Source organism: Palaemon carinicauda, chromosome 38, assembly GCF_036898095.1.
Source record: "Palaemon carinicauda isolate YSFRI2023 chromosome 38, ASM3689809v2, whole genome shotgun sequence".
NCBI lineage: Eukaryota > Metazoa > Arthropoda > Malacostraca > Decapoda > Palaemonidae > Palaemon > Palaemon carinicauda.
Genome location: NC_090762.1, coordinates 62,982,987 through 63,001,229, shown reverse-complemented (window position 1 = coordinate 63,001,229; position 18,243 = coordinate 62,982,987). Strand labels below are relative to the sequence as shown.

General features: G+C 44.7%; 1 protein-coding gene across 4 annotated transcripts in view; it reads left to right on the top strand.

The window, feature by feature from the left end:
• The window catches only part of Ca-alpha1T (Ca[2+]-channel protein alpha[[1]] subunit T), a 340,709-nt gene that overhangs the window by 320,430 nt on the left and 2,036 nt on the right, over positions 1 to 18,243 (top strand). For all 4 annotated transcript variants that reach the window (XM_068362312.1, XM_068362310.1, XM_068362308.1 and 1 more), the window contains one exon: positions 15,742 to 15,880. In XM_068362312.1, the coding sequence (XP_068218413.1) occupies positions 15,742 to 15,880 (139 nt within the window). The remainder of the gene's footprint in view (positions 1 to 15,741; positions 15,881 to 18,243) is intronic.

Below are 18,243 nucleotides of genomic sequence, written 5' to 3'. Positions count from 1 at the left end.
AAAGATATATTCTCCCAGATTTGTTAGTAATTGCTACAGAGTTGCACAAAGAATGTGTTTTTGAGTTATCTTGATTTGCATTCTTTTTGTTTTTTGTGCTGAGGACAATTTTTTTATTTAGAGATTTATTGTGAGGAGTGTGAAACCCTCACTGTTCCTCTTGGTAAGTATTTTTCATTGTTGTTGATCAGATTAGAGTTTAAAGTGCCGAAGAAAGATTTATTTTAGTTCACTTGGAAATCTGGAGCAAACTAGGCCAGTTGATTTTAAAAGGAATGATGACAATAATGCCACTTCAGTTTTTGACTTAACAAGTTTAGTTTTAACATTCATTATTATTATTATTATTATTATTATTATTATTATTATTATTATTATTATTATTATTATTACTAGCTAAGCTACAACCTTAGTTGGAAAAGCAAGATGCTATAAGTCCAAGGGTTCCAACAGGGAAAAATAGCCCAGTGATGAAAGGAAACAAGAAAATAAATAAACGATATAAGAAGTAATAATAAAATGAGATATTTCAAAAAAATTAACAACATTATAACAGATATTTGGTATATAAACTATAAAAGGACTTATGTAAGCGTGTTCAACATAAAAACATTTGCTGCGAGTTTAAACTTTTGAAGTTCTACCGATTCAACTACCCGATTAGAAAGATCATTCCACAACTTGGTCACAGCTGGAATAAAACATCTAGAGTACTGTGTCGTATAGAGCCTCCTGATGGAGAAGGCCCGCCTATTAGAATTAACTACATACCTAGTATTACGAACAGGATGGAACTGTCCTGGAAGATCTGAATGTAAAGGAGGGTCAGAATTATAAAAAACGCTATTCTTCGTTAAGAAGATACGGACTCGTAAATGACTAATAAGTACCAACCAATGATAATAATAAATCGGTTCAAAATAGGTGGCATCAAGCCTATAATCTAGTATAAGATTAAAAGGAACCTAGAATGACAAAAGTACCAAAAGGGCAACAAATCAAGCAAAACTGAAATGTACTGAGGGTAAACAACAAAAATGGCCGCGTGGGCCTCGGGAAGGCATAAAGCCGAACGCACTAGAACACTTCCTATTACTTAACATTAACTTGCCCGGGACTAAAAATAATGTCAAAACAATCTATGGTACTTAACATTGGCGTAGGGGTAAGGAGAGCCTCAGCCATGGCGAAGAAATCCAAAAAACAGCCAAAACACGAGAGCACAAAAACAGGGTAATCGTCAAACACGAGTCCAAAAGAAGGATGTGTAAATGGCGCTCGGGGCGGGCGTCGCTGAGTGGTTCAGGTGAGTTTGGTTAGTGCCGCTGTGGCGGCTCCCCCTTTTGATGAAGGATTTATCTAAATGGAATATGACCTGTGAATAGTGGTTTTCACACGCCCTATCTTTATACACGACGCCCGCAGGGTGCGCGCGCGAGGGTAGTAACCTCTGCATTCCATGCTTTAACTTTCTCTGGTATATTTGGAAGTATTTATATCAGAAAAGAGATAAGAAGGACCCTTTTCACCGGGCGTCACAGGTCGACCCAGAAATATATTATGCAACATACATAATAAACTAATTGAATGACAGTGCCATAGATTACTATCTAACTCAGGAATAAGAAATTTAATAGACCATAAGTTCCTGTCCAACAAATTAAGATGAGAATCAGCAGCTGAAGACCGGGCAGGAGAACAATACTCTAAACAAGGTAAAATGAAAGAATTAAAACTATTTTTCAGAATAGATTGATCAACAAAAATCTTGAAAGACTTTCTCAGTAGGCCAATGTTTTGTGCAATTGAAGAAGACACAGACCTAGTGTGTTTCTCAAAAGTAAATTTGCTATCGCGAGTCACACCTAAAATTTTAAGTCATACAAAATTAAAGAATCATTATCAATGCTGAGATCCAGATGTTGAGGAGCCACGGTCCTTGGCCTACTTACAATCATACTTTGAGTTTTGTTAGGATTCAACTGCATACCCCATAATTTGTACCATGCACTAATTTTAGCTTGATCTCTATTAAGGGCAACCCCAGATTTACATTCAGGAAAGGGAATTGATGCAAAGAGAGTAGCATCATCTGCATATGCAACAAGCTTGTTTTCTAGACCAAACCACATGTCATGTGTATATAGTATGAAAAGTAATGGGCCAAGAACACTACCCTGAGGGACACCAGAGCTTATAAAGCTGTAACATCATTAACTTTTTTTGTGGAAGCTTAGAAGAGTAACAAGTCTCTGTTTGAGAGTTTTTCAGGCCTGACCTACCCTATCTCAAACCCTAACGGCCTACCCTAACTCCTCAAGCAATAGCTAGGGGTTCTAGAGCACCAATCAGTGAAGGGTCTGATGGTATACGTTAAATCTCTGATTCAAAATCTCCTTGTATTATTGTTATTATTATTATTATTATTATTATTATTATTATTATTATTATTATTACTTGCTAAGCTACAACCCTAGTTGGAAAAGCAGGATGCTAAAGCCCAGGAGCTTCAACAGATAAAATAGCTCAGTGAGCAAAGGAAACAAGGAAAAATAATATATTTCCTTTTTGGGCTCAAGCCATGGCGTCCTGATGGAAGGTTCCTTTTTGGTAGCTTCCTTGGGTATATAACTACTAGATATTCCCAGAGAATTTAACCACAGGTTATCACAGAATTCTAACTTCTGGAGCGAGTATCCTAAAGGTTTCCCTTTTAAGACATCGTATATCAACAGGGGACGCATGTATTAACGCGCCACATAGCTATCTACACCCTAAACAGAGTTAACACTTCGGTGTGTAGGGGCGGAGAATAGCTGGGAGCCGTTCCACAGCTAATCTCGGTCGTGGCTACTTTTGGTACTCGAGACGTAAACAAACGGGCGCCATTGCTAAATGACGTCACGTCCGTCGTCTTCCTTCTGCTAGTAGCTTGCCTTACTTAGACGGATTTTCCCTACGCTCTTTTCATCAACCTGCATCTTCGTCATGTCGCTACCTTCGGCCTCGCCTTCTTCTGGAAAGTTGAGTACAAGGTTCCAGTATTATTTAATTAAGCTCTGACCGTAAAGTAAATTTTACTTTTCGAGATATTTGATGTTTTGTGGCAGAGCTGTGCCTCGACCGGACCCGCCATTTTATGGCGTCGCTGTTGTTTGCATGCCTTATTTAGTTAGCCTCAACAGCGTTTTTTCCGGCCTCTTTAACTAATCGATACTATTAGTTATTTAGTCTTCATAGCTAGGAGCTTTTATATCGTGTTTTGACGCCTTTTTATCGGTCATCGACTGACCCCATACCAGTTGGCTACTATAGCCCCTAGGCCAGAGCGCCTATATCAGTGTTCATGCATGATATTTATCAGTAATCCTAGGTTATTATGAAGATAGTGGCATTATTTTACAATACTTTTGACTGTGATGCAAGTGTTTTCGCCTTCAGGGACCATATAAGGGACAGGTTAGATAGTGAGTCTTTCTAACTTAACCTACCCGTAGGACCCCTATATGCTTCCTTCATCCCCTGCCTTAGGGCATCCCCTCTGCATAACCTTGCCCCCCCTACCACGTAAGGGGTTCAAGCTCTTATCAGAGTTTATATCGCTTCTCTGTCCTCCCTAAGGGAATGATTCCCCCTTAGGGTTGCGTCCGAGAATGAGGAACGACTAGTCCTTCCTCTATTGCTGGGGTTAGGTCTCCGACCATCCCTGCAATAGCGATACATCTTCCATCCTTCCTAGTTCAGGACGTAACATCCCTGATCTAGGTTAGGTTTTGGAGGGGTTTGTTGCGTACCTTGCTGAAACGATACCCATGCACCGTTTTCAGACAAGCTGCCTTACCTTAGGCTAGGGAGTGTCCTCCCTTCCTCGGTGGCCGCTCTGGTACAGAACCTCCTCCACAGAAGACCCTTCTCATCTCCCCTCCCCACCTATCTCTTGTATGGCCTAGCCTATACTTAGGTTAGTCTATACCCATCTGTCCCCTGTCCTACAACTCCTCCTTAGGGTGGAGTGATAGGGCTACCTTGAGCTCCTGTGTGCAGTCCGCTCTGGTACATATACCCTTCATAGTGTCCTATGGGGTTAGCCACTGGATGCGTTCTGTCTGCAGGGGTTCCCCCCCCCTCTTGGGTGTCCCCTAGCCCTCCCTTGGGCTACCTTAGCTCCCGGTCCTCTGCGGCCCCTGCTTCTGGGTGATAGGGCTAGCCTCTATCATGGGTACACCCACTGAGGTGGGATGTCTGGGGGTCCGTGGCCGGACCCCTACATCCCTCCTTCTGTCTCTTTCACAATCCTGGTGCCGGTCCCTTGGCGCCTCCACTGTCGGTGATACCCACCTCCTACCTTGGTGACTTATCCCTTACCCCCTGGGCAGCCAGTCCTCCGTGTGCCGGGGGACTGCCGCCTGCCGCCGGCATCCAGCCGATGGCCTTCCCTCTTTCCTCATAGCTTGGTCGTCCGTCCACCGGCCGTCCCCTGGAGTGCCGGCATCCGCCGCCGGCAGTCCGGTTCTGCTATAACCATCCTTGTTCCTGTCACCAAGCCGGCAACCTCTGGCTGCCGGAGCCGCCGCTCCCCGCCGGCGTGCCGCCGCTGTGCCGGCGTGCCGCCGCTGTGCCGGCGTGCCGCCGCTGTGCCGGCGGCCGCCACCCTGGTATTACTCTTGACTTCTATATTGTCTTCCCTAATGCCAGAAACTCTGCTGGAGCGGCCTTCGGCGTGCCGGCGGTCTGCCGGAGCCTTCCGAAGGCGTCAAGGCGACTTGCACCCCCTTCTAATAGCTATCATCTGATATTGATAGCCCTACACTGCAACCAGATGACTTGTTTACGTAAAGGGATCGGTATTTTATTACCGTTCTATTAGTAATCATGCTGTCTTCTTGCATATCACAGATTTCCAGCATGCTGTGTGTATCTTAGCACGGCTGGTTGCCGGAAACCGTTACCCTATGGGATCTTCTAGTCCCCAATTCTGGAACTGAGTGGCCTCAGTCCCAGCCTTATATCCTTGACAATTTCCAATAGAATTCCCACTGCCCTACGGGCATTCTATATTGAATTCTATCCTGTGCCTTCGGTCACTTCGGATTGTCCATGGATGAAGGTTACGGTAACTAGCCGGGCGAGATACACGGAGTATGTACCTATCCTCTCTCAGCCCTTCCTCTGTGCATCACACCTATTGTCAAGTTAAAATTAATGATTAATATTTAACTTTAGTTTAAGAGTCATTCTTATGACCCCCCCCCCCCCATACTCATATTCTCTTTCTTTTACAGGAGGAGCAAATGAAGTGTGACTACGGCTTCTGTGCAGTGAAGCGCCCGCACTTCTACGGGCATACGGCGTGTAGGACCCACGCCCCTTGTGCCAACAAGAAAGGGGATCTGAAGTTCTGGGACCCGCAGAACTGTATGGTCTGCCAGGATCGCCTAGTCGATGCCTTTCATAACCCTCCCTCAGTGAAGATCAGGGACGCTTCTCGGGATAAGCTACGCAAGTGGGTGCGTGGCTTCCAAAAGAACGCCACTGGACCATACCTGGCCACTGAAGACATGAGGGCCCTACTGTTCCCAAAGGCCTCCCCTGATTCTGTGGTACCCAAAGACCAGATCCCCACCGTCCAGATCACGGTGGAACCAGACGTAGTCATGGCCCAGTCCATGCACGAGTGTCGCCTGGATTCCGAGAACGATGAACACATGTCGGATATTTCGGAGGACACGGAGAAGACCCTCATGGCCCAAGGCGCGGAAGATGAAGAGGACCAGGTGGAATACACCGAGTCGGAGCAGGAGGTCGCTCCGCCTTCCATCACCGCCCCTACTCCTACACCGACGGAAGTGTCTCTCCCGTCTACCTCCGCTACCCCGGAACCCATCCCATCCGCCCAAGAGATGTTCCGGATGATTAAAGCCATTATGGATGAGAGACTTCAAGAGACTCACGAGTTCATCAGGTCCATGGGAGGGTCCAAAGAACCGAAGAAGATCTCGGTTAAGGACCTCCCTGCATGCTCACATGCCAACCCTTGGAGGTATGCCGAGCATATGGTTATCGCGACTGGCAGGATCTTTATCAGCGATAAGATCGGCACGGTCCCCCTGGAAGATGTGGAGTTCTTCCCGAACTTTGAGGCTTACCCGGACTGTTACGTCCGGCTTCGTTCTGAACCTGCCTCTAAAGAAGAGACCGAACCCAAGGAGGTGATAGTGTTCGATCTCTCGAAGGCTCAGGCTATGCTAGCCACCGCATTCAAAAGTAGAGGTTTTACCTGCTCTAAGCTTCCGGCCCTGAGCAAGAAGCACCCTACTTACGTCGCACCCGACGATGCAGTCCTTCCCTTCACGGAAAAGGCCTTCGCTGCGTGCCACAAGGCTGTGGAAGAAGGAAAACCCTGCCCTGCACTGGAGGAGTGCAGACCCTTCTCCATGGTAACTCCCCCCGACGCTCGACACTGGAAGGATATCCAGCATACCTTCGTGGTGGGAAAGCTAGATCCTGACGTAGCCGGACGTCAGTTTAACGAAGACCTCCCGAAACTCAACGACCATCTCCTTCGTCGGGAACAAGATACGAAGGAAAGGCTCGCAGCATCCATGTCCCTCCAGGTACAACTTGATGTCATGGCTGGTGACACCAGAGCCCCAGACCACTACATGGTACTCGCCAAATCCCACATGGCGACTCTGGTGAAGGACTTGTACCACTTCATGAAGGCTCGGAGAGCCTGTCGAGAATTCGTGTTCTCAAGTGCCACTGTGAAACACGAACCCCGGAGGCTGATTTCCTCCAACATCTGGGGTAAACACCTCTTCCCCTCCGATCTCGTGAAAGAGATCACTGACAAGGCTGCCACTGAGAATAGGAACCTTCTCAATAAGTGGGGCATGTCAAAAAAGAGGAAATCCTCTCAGGACGATGGCCCTCAACCTAAGAGGAAATCCTCCAAGCAAAACCCCCAGCAACGTCAACAGCGACGACAGTTTCCGGGACCCGCTACTCCCCAAGTGGCTGCTCAGCCACAACAGACCTTTCAGCTGGTCACCCAACCGGTTTTGTCCCAGTCACCAGTTTTCACCCCTGCCTTTGAGCAACGGACAACTACCTTTCGTCCCAAAGGTAGAGGCTCAAACAGGGGTGCAAGCAGAGACGCATCTCGCCGCCCCTCCAGAGGCAGAGGAGGAAGGGGAGCTAGCGGCCGAGGCAGTAAGCCCTCGGGACACCAGAAGCAATGAAGTGCTTCCGGTGGGAGGAAGACTCCGCCAATTCCAGGATCGTTGGACCTTCGATCCCTGGGCACACAGCATCGTCAAGAAAGGTCTAGGCTGGAGTTGGACTCAACCACCCCCAACCTTCCAGCAATTCTTCCAACGATCAACCCCCCTTCTGGAAGAATATGTCCTAGATCTCTTGAACAAGAAGGTGATAAGGAGGGTAAAGTCCACCAGGTTCCAAGGGAGACTGTTTTGCGTCCCCAAGAAAGACTCCGACAAACTCAGAGTCATTCTGGACTTATCCCCCCTCAACAAGTTCATAGCGAACGACAAATTCAAGATGCTGACTCTTCAACAGATAAGGACCCTTCTGCCTCGAGGTTCTTACACGGTCTCCATAGACCTGGCGGATGCCTACTGGCACGTTCCAATGAACCATCACGCTTCCTCCTACCTAGGATTTCGACTCCAAAGGAAAAGCTACGCCTTCAGGGCCATGCCCTTCGGCCTCAACGTGGCCCCTCGGATCTTTACAAAGCTGGCGGATGCCATAGTACAACAGCTCCGCCTCCGAGACGTCCAGGTGATGGCCTACCTCGACGATTGGCTAATCTGGACTCCATCGCCCGAGGATTGTTTAAAATCCTGCAGCAAAGTCACCCAGTACCTAGAACACCTGGGATTCAAGATAAACGTGAAGAAATCTCGCCTCTCTCCAGCTCAGAAGTTCCAATGGTTAGGAATCCAGTGGAACCTTCAGTCACACCGCCTTTCCATCCCCCAGAAGAAAAGGAAGGAAATAGCAGGGTCTGTCAAGCGACTACTGAAATCCAAGCGGATCTCAAGACGCCAGCAGGAACGAGTTCTAGGCTCTCTACAATTCGCCTCAGTGACAAACCCGGTGCTTCGTGCACAGCTAAAGGATGCCGCGGGAGTCTGGAGACGTTCTGCATCCATCGCTCGAAGAGACCTCAAGAGACGGCTCCCAAACAGACTTCGACTTCTCCTCAAGCCGTGGTCGGAAGCAAAGGCCCTGAAAAGGTCCATCCCTCTTCAACACCCACCTCCATCACTCAACATCCACACGGACGCTTCGCTGGAGGGTTGGGGAGGTCACTCCCACCAGAAACAGGCTCAAGGCACGTGGTCTCCACTATTCAAGACGTTTCACATCAACATCTTGGAGGCCATGGCGGTCCTTCTAACACTGAAGAAACTCTCCCCGCCTCCCTCGATCCATATTCGTCTAACCCTAGACAACTCGGTGGTAGTTCGATGTCTCAATCGCCAAGGCTCAAGATCGCCCCAGATAAATCAGGTGCTTCTAACAATCTTCCGTCTGGCAGAGAGGAAGAAGTGGCACCTATCTGCAGTTCACCTACAAGGATTCCGCAACGTGACGGCGGACGCTCTATCCCGGACAAGCCCGATAGAGTCGGAATGGTCTCTAGACGCAAGATCATTCTCCTTCATCTCCCACCAAGTCCCGGAACTTCAGATCGATCTCTTCGCAACGAGCGACAACAATCAACTTCCTCGTTATGTGGCCCCGTACGAGGACCCCAAGGCAGAGGCGGTGGACGCCATGTCCCTGGATTGGAACAGATGGTCTAAGATCTACCTGTTCCCTCCCACCAACCTTCTGCTGAAAGTCCTCTCCAAGCTGAGAACCTTCAAAGGGACAGCGGCCCTAGTGGCTCCCAAGTGGCCCCGGAGCAACTGGTACCCCCTGGTCCTGGAGCTGCAGCCCACGCTGATCCCTCTCCCGGGCCCAGTTCTCTCCCAACAAGTACAGAAGTCGACTGTCTTCGCTTCATCATCGGAAATCAAGGACCTTCATCTCATGATTTTCTCTCCCTAGCCGCGAAGAAGAGGTTTGGGATCTCGAAGAAAAGTCTAGACTTCCTCGAGGAATACAAGACCGAATCCACAAGACGGCAATACGAATCATCTTGGAGAAAATGGGTCTCATTCGTCAAGGCAAAAAATCCTACGGAAATCACCATTGATTTTTGCATGTCCTTCTTTATTCACCTTCATGGACAGGGATTAGCAGCCAATACGATTTCTACTTGCAAATCGGCCTTGACTAGACCACTGTTGTATGCCTTCCAAATTGATCTGTCCAGCGACATCTTCAATAAACTGCCGAAAGCATGCGCTCGTCTACGCCCAGCACCCCCACCGAAACCGATCTCCTGGTCATTGGACAAGATGCTCCATTTCGCCTCCAACTTGGATAATGATTCATGCCCTCTCAAGGATCTGACTCAGAAAGTTATATTTCTCTTTGCTCTTGCTTCAGGAGCCTGAGTCAGTGAAATAGTGGCATTATCAAGAGAAGAGGGTCATATCCTGTTTACTGATTCAGGAGACCTTACCCTCTCCCCGGATCCGACGTTTCTCGCCAAAAACGAATTACCCACCAAAAGATGGGGCCCTTGGAGAATATGCCCCCTGAAGGAAGATGCCTCTCTATGCCCAGTAGAGAGCCTCAAGGTCTATCTTCGCAGAACTTCGAACTTTGGTGGAGGCCAACTCTTCAAAGGAGAAACATCGGGCAGCGACCTGTCACTGAAACAACTAAGAGCGAAAATCACCTACTTCATTCGCAGAGCGGATCCTGACAGTACACCCGCCGGTCACGATCCTAGAAAAGTTGCATCGTCTCTGAATTTCTTTCAGAGTATGGACTTCGAAAGCCTTAAAAGTTTCACAGGCTGGAAGTCCTCGCGTGTTTTCTTCAAACATTATGCGAAACAAGTGCATGAAGTCAAACATTTTGTGGTAGCCGCAGGTAGTGTTATGAAACCTGCACCTAACTCTGCATAGAACAGCGAGTTACTTGGGACTCTAACTCTTTGGGTGCCTATGTTGACCCTCGAGCGATACGTAGTGATGTCGAAAACACTTAGTGCTTTCTTATAACTGTTCTTATCCCAGGTGAAATGTCATAGTCGTCACACGAGTGCCGCATGCCTAGAGCATGATGTGTTTTAATTAAAGACTGACGTTCCTCGAGAACGAGTGCCTACTAATAAATTTGAAATTCCCTTTCAGATTCAAGAGCAAGTCTTTATTACTATGTACATTATAATTTGTCGTAAATTAGCTTTACTTATTATTGCAATTCATTTAATTTTTCTGCAATTGTGAAATAAAATTCTTATTTTATTACTTGTGCGTCTCAATCCGCTCCTACTTATACTATGAAATACATGTCTGTCATAGTTTTATTATCCCCTTCCTTATGGTTAATGAAGATACTAAGGTCTTAACACTTATTATATATTCACCTTTGCAATGTAATATTCCAATACGAATACTTACTCTTCATACCTTAGAGACGAGACTATTCTCCTCTACATACAGTGTCCAACCACCACTCGTCTGCCTTCGAGAATGTTCCTATACGAATGCCAACCATTCAGTCTTGTCTCCAAGTTCTTCAGGTTCTTCTAGCAGGGTGAATAGCCCTTCGATAACCACTTTGATCTCGGCATGGCCCGTGGGAACTTCACTGCCAAGGGGGCAGGAAGGTTTCTTCCCTACGGTTCTTTTATTAAGATTACTATGCTACCTTGTTCAAAGCCTTTGGCACTTACCCAATAGGGGAAAATCTACCACGATACATTGATTCTCTGGTATTCTTCCATCAGGACGCCATGGCTTGAGCCCAAAAAACGGATTTTCAGCGAAGCGAAGAATCTATTTTTGGGTGAGATAGCCATGGCGTCCTGATGGACCCTCCCTGCTACTTCGTCCAGTTTTTAGGTCCCACCCTGCTCTGCTGTATCATGGCGATCGGCAAGCAACTGGCTTCAGGATGACGACGGACGTGACGTCATTTAGCAATGGCGCCCGTTTGTTTACGTCTCGAGTACCAAAAGCAGCCACGAACGAGATTAGCTGTGGAACGGCTCCCAGCTATTCTCCGCCCCTACACACCGAAGTGTTAACTCTGTTTAGGGTGTAGATAGCTATGTGGCGCGTTAATACATGCGTCCCCTGTTGATATACGATGTCTTAAAAGGGAAACCTTTAGGATACTCGCTCCAGAAGTTAGAATTCTGTGATAACCTGTGGTTAAATTCTCTGGGAATATCTAGTAGTTATATACCCAAGGAAGCTACCAAAAAGGAACCTTCCATCAGGACGCCATGGCTATCTCACCCAAAAATAGATTTTTCGCTTCGCTCAAAATCCGTTTTATAAACTATAAAAAATATAACAACAAGATGAAGAGAAGTTGAATAGAATGGGCTGCCTAAGTGTACCCTCAAGCAAGAGAACTCTAGTAGTGCTTTGATTATTTGTTTATCTTAGTCCCTTCTGCTGCAAAACACGCATTTCTGCATTGCTAGTTGCTCTTTTAAACAACTAGATGGCAAAGCAGAAGACCAAGATATTTTCCCCGATTCTAATATCCATCCTCTCGCTAAAATAAGTGTACTAAACTGCTTATCATTTGTGTTGCAATGGTAGTCTGGAACATATATCACTCCTATTATAAGATTCCATTATACCAAAATGTTTAACTTTAATCTCTAAAGCTCACAAGTATTGGATCCAAATTTAGTAATGATCTCGAAAACTCAAAAGTATTTGATCCAAGAATTATGAAAGATTTGAAAATAGGGTTTTTGTTATAAGAAGTACATCTGCATCACAATTTTTTGCTAAAATGTTTCTTTGGAAAAGATTTTAGAGGCAGCTCAATGAAGTACCAAGTAGTTATTTGCTAAACATTATGTTAGAGTCATGGTTTAGTGTTGCAATTTTTTGGCTTTAGGACTGCTGGCAATGCGGTCTAATAACTTTGTGAGAGTATAATTTGTTAGTTTGGTACACTTATGTTTGTTCCGTAACTGGTACAAACCAATGCTATTGAGAGGGGTATTACTTTCGGCAAAGCTGAAAAGACGAGCCATTAAAATTTAGCAAGGGTTAACTACCCATCTTGCTAGTTAGCGGGGTGTAAGGGGATTAGCTTACTACCCCTCCCACTCACACACCTGTGATTGCGCTCACTTTGCTTCTGGCTCAGATGGAGTGCATTTGTCACCGACCTTCATCCTCTCCAACTTTTGGATTGCCACTAATTGCTTTTTTGCTTTTTCTTTCACTGTATGTACGTGTGTCCTGTGTTCTCCTACAGCCATGCGGACTTGTTCGGGAACTAAAGGCCACACCTGCGGAAAGTTTGTCTACTGTGGAGACGGATCCCCGCACCTTTAGGAGGACAGCGCTGTGACAAAGATAATAAGTGTAGTGAGTGTCGGGAGTGGTCTTCCTACAGTGGGAAAGGTATGGGCATAGACGGAAGAAGAAGTCTAAGTGGAATTCTTCCCCTCGAAGCAGAAGAAACCCAAGACTTCTTCCTCCGCCTCCTGACCTTCCTCCGTAGCTCCTACTTGGACGGCTTCCTCCGGGGAGCCGACGAGGAGTAGCGTAGGCTAATGATCACCTGGCCAACCTTGGCCCTCGAGAGATGGTGCTGCCTCCCCTAGCGGTGTTGCCCTGGCTCTCCCCCCGAGTGAGGCTTTTTCTCTTTTTTCTCTGTTTCAGCTCTGGCCGTCGTTGGGTTTGCCCGGTGAACCTTCTAAGGAGGCATTGCTGCGGGTTTTGCACCGGGGTACTGACCTTCAGCATGCGTCGGCTTCAGACGTCGACTTCTTATCCGTCGTCGATGTTGTGGTGTCGTAGAGCTCTTCTGCTGCCCTGCCAGCTGCTCATGTGACTGCGTCTGTTTCTCCATGTTCTGCTGCCGAGGTCTTTGCTCCTTCCCCAGACAAACATCTCTTGGGGGGAGACCAAAGTCTGAGGTACGTCTCTCCGATGAGTGTTTCCCTATCGAGTAAAGGGTCTCACATAGAGACTGCTCTTCGGAGGCCTGCTGTCGGTCAGCCTGCTGATCCCACGCTTCTACATCGTCGCGTCGGCGGCAGATAACTTCGCTGTGTCCGTCCTCCTCTTCGCCTTGAGGGTGCTGTTATCTCATCAGCTAAGAGATGTCTCTTCACCTCCACTCCTCCTGTCTTCTTTGGAAGAAACTGTTCAGCCTTCGCTTCCGTCTCTGATCTTATCTCGTCACTCTACGTCTCACCAGGCTCTTCCCCAACGTTCTCCTGGTCGACAGTCTCATCATTGTCCAGCAGACCATGAATCCCCCACACGTTCACCTCATGAATAGTCTGACAATCGTTATCGAGTGACTTCTCGTGTACCACCTAAGCGGTTGGTTACTCATGAATCATCTTCTCCATCGCTTTCAATGCATGAATCGCCTGACCTTCGGCATTGAGCTATTTCTGCACCGACGCGTCTAGCTCGTAAATCGTCTGGCCATCGTCATCGAGCGATTTCTTGTGTACCACCTAAGTGTGTGGTTACTCGTAAATCGCCTACGTCGCTTCCAAAGCGTGAATCGCCTGACTATCGGCAATGAACGACATCCCATGCTCCATCTAAGCGATCGAACGTTCGTGAATCGCTAATGCGTTCGACTTCTCTCCGTGCTACCACTAGGCGAGAATCGCTGACAACTCAGGAATTGCTTCCACATTGAAAATCGCCTGCTCTTCAACGATCGCCTGCTCTTCAACGATCGCCTGCTCTTCAACGATCGCCTGCTCTTCAACGATCGCCTGCTCTTCAACGATCGCCTGCTCTTCAACGATCGCCTGTTCGACAGCATTCGCCTGTTAGTCAGCATTTACCTGGCCGTCAGGATTCACCAGCTCTATAGCGATTGCCTGCTTATCAGCGTTCACCCGCTCGGCAGCGTTCACCTGCTCATCAGTGTTTGCCTGCCAGTCATTCCCCGACTCTTCAGCAATCCCCTGCTTGGCAACGGTCACCTGCTCATCAGCATTCACATGCTCGTCAGGTGAATCCGACGGCATTCACCCCAACAACCTCACGAGTCGCGTAAACCTTCACCGTCTCAAGAAACGCGCATTAATCACCCAACAAACCAGTGTTTGTCCATAAACCAGAACGTTCTCAAACCATCGCGTTGCTCTCCGGTGGAACACGTTCGATCTCCTGTTCGTGAGCCTCTTCAATGCGTTTTGTCGCTTATCGGTCAGCCTTTACTCCTACAAACGTGTGAGTTACCTTCCCAGCAAATGTTGTCAAACTGACCTGCCTCTCGGGCAGTAGTAACAATCGATCTCACGTTACCACAGTATCGCTTTCTCCAACATGGGAACACTCTCCCTCCTATCGTTCTTCCACCCATCGATCTTCGCATCATGAACAGGAGGTTGCTCGTTGCTCCCCAACACTTCTGTGACCACCACATCCTCTTGCAAGAGAGGATCTTTATTAAGGGACTCAGCAACCCAAGCTCTACATTCAGGAGATGGAATTGATGCAAAGAGTGTAGTATCATCTGCACATGTAAAGAGCCTATTTTTTTCACAAACCACATATGTGTATGGGTTATTATAAAAAGTAATGGGCTAAGTAAACTACCCTGAGGAACACCAGCTATCACATTCTTATACAGTACTTACTATGGTGTTCATCATGAACAACTCTTTGCGATCTGTTTTTCAAAAAGTCAATAATGATGCTAAGAAAAGGCCCACCTTCTCCAAACTGTTAGATTACAACTCTCTTGCTTAGGCTGAAAATCTTGAAAGAATATGATTGTATTCTCTTATGGAAAAATTTTTGGGTTTTTTCTCAGTTTTGCCAGGTGGCAGGTAATGCTTCCAAAATGAACTCTGTATTTTGCCACTACACACTAATTCTCTACAAATCAATAGAAATTAATAAAATGGGAGAAGCGTGTTGTGCTTATTCCACATATTAGCATAAGATTTATTTGTACTGTATGTAAAAAAAAGAAAACAGGTGATTTGGGAAAAGCAAAATAATTTTAGTAATCCCTGTTCATTTTATATTTTGCTAAGAAAATATTTGCAATACAATACTGAATGTATATTTTTCATAAGGAAACATATTATGAAAGAAGTAATATTAGAAAGTTTATGTGAAGTGCCACAAGTTGTGAAGAAAAGGCACAAAAATTATTATACCCAGTTTAACCATTCAGAAGGATTTTGTATTATTGAAAAGATGATACCATTATAGATTAATAATGGATAGTGATCTATTAAGCTGTCTCTTGTCAAGTATGGCGTATGTAATAGTACTATATTTATTAAGTAACAAATTTTATATGTACTGTAATAGATTATTGTATAGTGTTTAGAATTTGTATAATCATTATATAACCCTTTATATTCTAAACTTTCTACAATAGTTGTACTTTTGTAGTAGGGTAGGTATCATTAATTTCAAGTTTGTAATTTAGCAGTTACTTTTTATTTGATTCCAAAGTTTTGAATGTCTTAATGCTAGATTATTGTGGTTTACACCATTGTTTTTCTTGTCTCTATTTACAGTATATTTTATTAAAAACCTGCAGTTACTTTTATTTTTATGGAGCATCTTTAGTAGAAAAATTTGAATTATAATGAAGTAGCTGAATTGTAACTGAATATTTCAGGATGTCAATGAAACAGCCAAAGCGAAGTTCAACAGCGGCAAGTACTTCCACAAACCATTAAGCAAAATGTCGTCGCTTCCTTCCAACTTCACTTTCCGAGGACAAAGAGAGCTTCTTGAAGCATCGCCTAAAGATAATAGTAAGGATCAATGTTTTGCAAAATTTATCTTGTTTCATGCTTCAAGTTTTACTGAATTGTTATTCATCTTGATTTTTTCTGTAGATAATTGCTAAGCAATAATGTTCACTTAGCAATCAATATGACTTAGAAATATCATTGTTTATTAATACAGTACCACTAACACTAATATGCATTTAATAGTAAGCCTTTGAGCCCAGACACACCGTGCACAATGTTTGTTAGCCTTTACAAACAGGAGATGGTATAGAATTAACCGCTAGACAAAACAGTATGCAAAGCTAGCCTAAGCTTCGAAAATAAACAGGTTAGTCAGCGACCCTGTGCTGCTACCTGCTATTAACTAAAGGTAGAGAAGGAGGGGTAGGGAGTGCATGGTTGTCTGCAATAAGAGACGGAAGCAAGGGTGAAACTGATCTATCACCTGATGTTGATGGAACAGGTACAAAATAAAGTTTATGTAGCTTGATAAAGATTCAATCTGGTGGTGTCTGGATGGTAGCTTTTTTCATCATTGATAATATAGTAGCCCTGGATTGCATCATGAATGGCTGCTGAAACCTTTGTGTACTGTTGAAAAGGCTGGTCCTTCAATTTAAACATTGCCAAACCTCCCCAGTTAAAGAAAGCTAATTTATGATTTAACTTTTTCTTGAATTGCTTAGTTTCTTCAACCACTTCTTTCTCTTTCTCCTTTTTTTGAACTTCCAATTCCTTATGGGCTTTGTTAGTAAGCTCCTCATGATGAACATAATGAGTTCAACACACACACAGAGAGAGAGAGAGAGAGAGAGAGAGAGAGAGAGAGAGAGAGAGAGAGAGAGAGAGAGAGAGAGAGAGAGAGAGAGAGTAAAATGTAAGGTAAATATGGTTTGGTTACATTCATTATCAGTCACCGTACCTAGGCCTACCAATATACTTGAAAAGACAATAGATTTGATAGGTTTTGCAGGTTTGTAGCGCTTGACTTGCAGACTCTGGACAGCTACCTCTCTCTCTCTCTCTCTCTCTCTCTCTCTCTCTCTCTCTCTCTCTCTCTCTCTCTCTCTCTCTCTCTCTCTCTCTCTCTCTCTCTCTCTGTAACAAATGAAATCTTTGTTTCTTTATAACCTCATTTAAATGCTATACAAAGAATATATTTACAACATATTTTATTATATCTTCAATTCTAAGCTGGGCTTAAAATAAAACATTTGATTTCAGCTGACCTTTAGATTTAGTCGACATCATAACGTATATGTACTAAAAGTTTAAGATAATTCTGGTTTTCTGATGTTAACTGAACTTCATTTATTTATATATGTATTTTTTTATTATCAATTTAAGATATATTTTAACAACAGAAAATACCGATTGTTTCCATTTTGGTTTCACTGTCTCTTTTAAACGTTCGTTGTCCTTTAACATCGTAGAAATTGTAGAATGCTCTAATCTCATACCACTTGCAATCGAATGAATTTTCATTCCACCTTCATGTTGTTTTATTTTTTATTTAGTTTCAATGGTAATTGATCTTCTGCACTTCTTAGCAGATCCTGAAGGAGATACACTCTTCCTTTTCTTGGACAATTTGAAAAAATATGTGAATACGTACGTATGCGAGAGTAAAATCACACAATCAAATGCTACAACATGATATATATTGTGTAGGAAAGAACACGTGATGGTGAGAGAGCTGTTATCCAAACAGTCGAGTACTGATACGATAGGTTCGCTGCCAGTTGCCTCTGCCCACCGTATCGAACACAACATGGAACATTTACGCACACGAATGGACAACCACTGCACATTCGTAACTTCGAGAGATGGTCGTTAAGTAAATATCAGAGTTATAAAAAAAATGGCGTATCTTTGAATTAAAGTTGTACGAGAGGTCGTTTTATGTGGAGTACCTGTAATTACAGATGCTTGTGGTTGTGTAACAATTGGTAATTTTGTATAGGATACATGACAAAAATACTGAAATACTGTATGCAAAACAGTAATAAAATCAATTTCAGTACTCCTCTCTCTCTCTCTCTCTCTCTCTCTCTCTCTCTCTCTCTCTCTCTCCTCTCTCTCTCTCTCTCTCTCTCAAAAATTGCTTATGGGGAAAAGCTATGGAATTCGAGTGGACTCGATATACCAGGAGATGGAAGTTATCTTTGTAAATTAAATTTCAACTTTCTTGTTAAAAGATAATTCATTGGAGTTTATATATATTTGTAATTTTTAAAGAAAGTACTTTAAGGATAACATAAAATTATATCATTAGATTTGAACTCTTCTCAACGTTTTTGTTCATTTTTTATAAGATATTTGAAACAAAATTTCCCCATCTTCAAAACTAGAGGTTGGGGATATAAGAGGGAACTTATTTGACC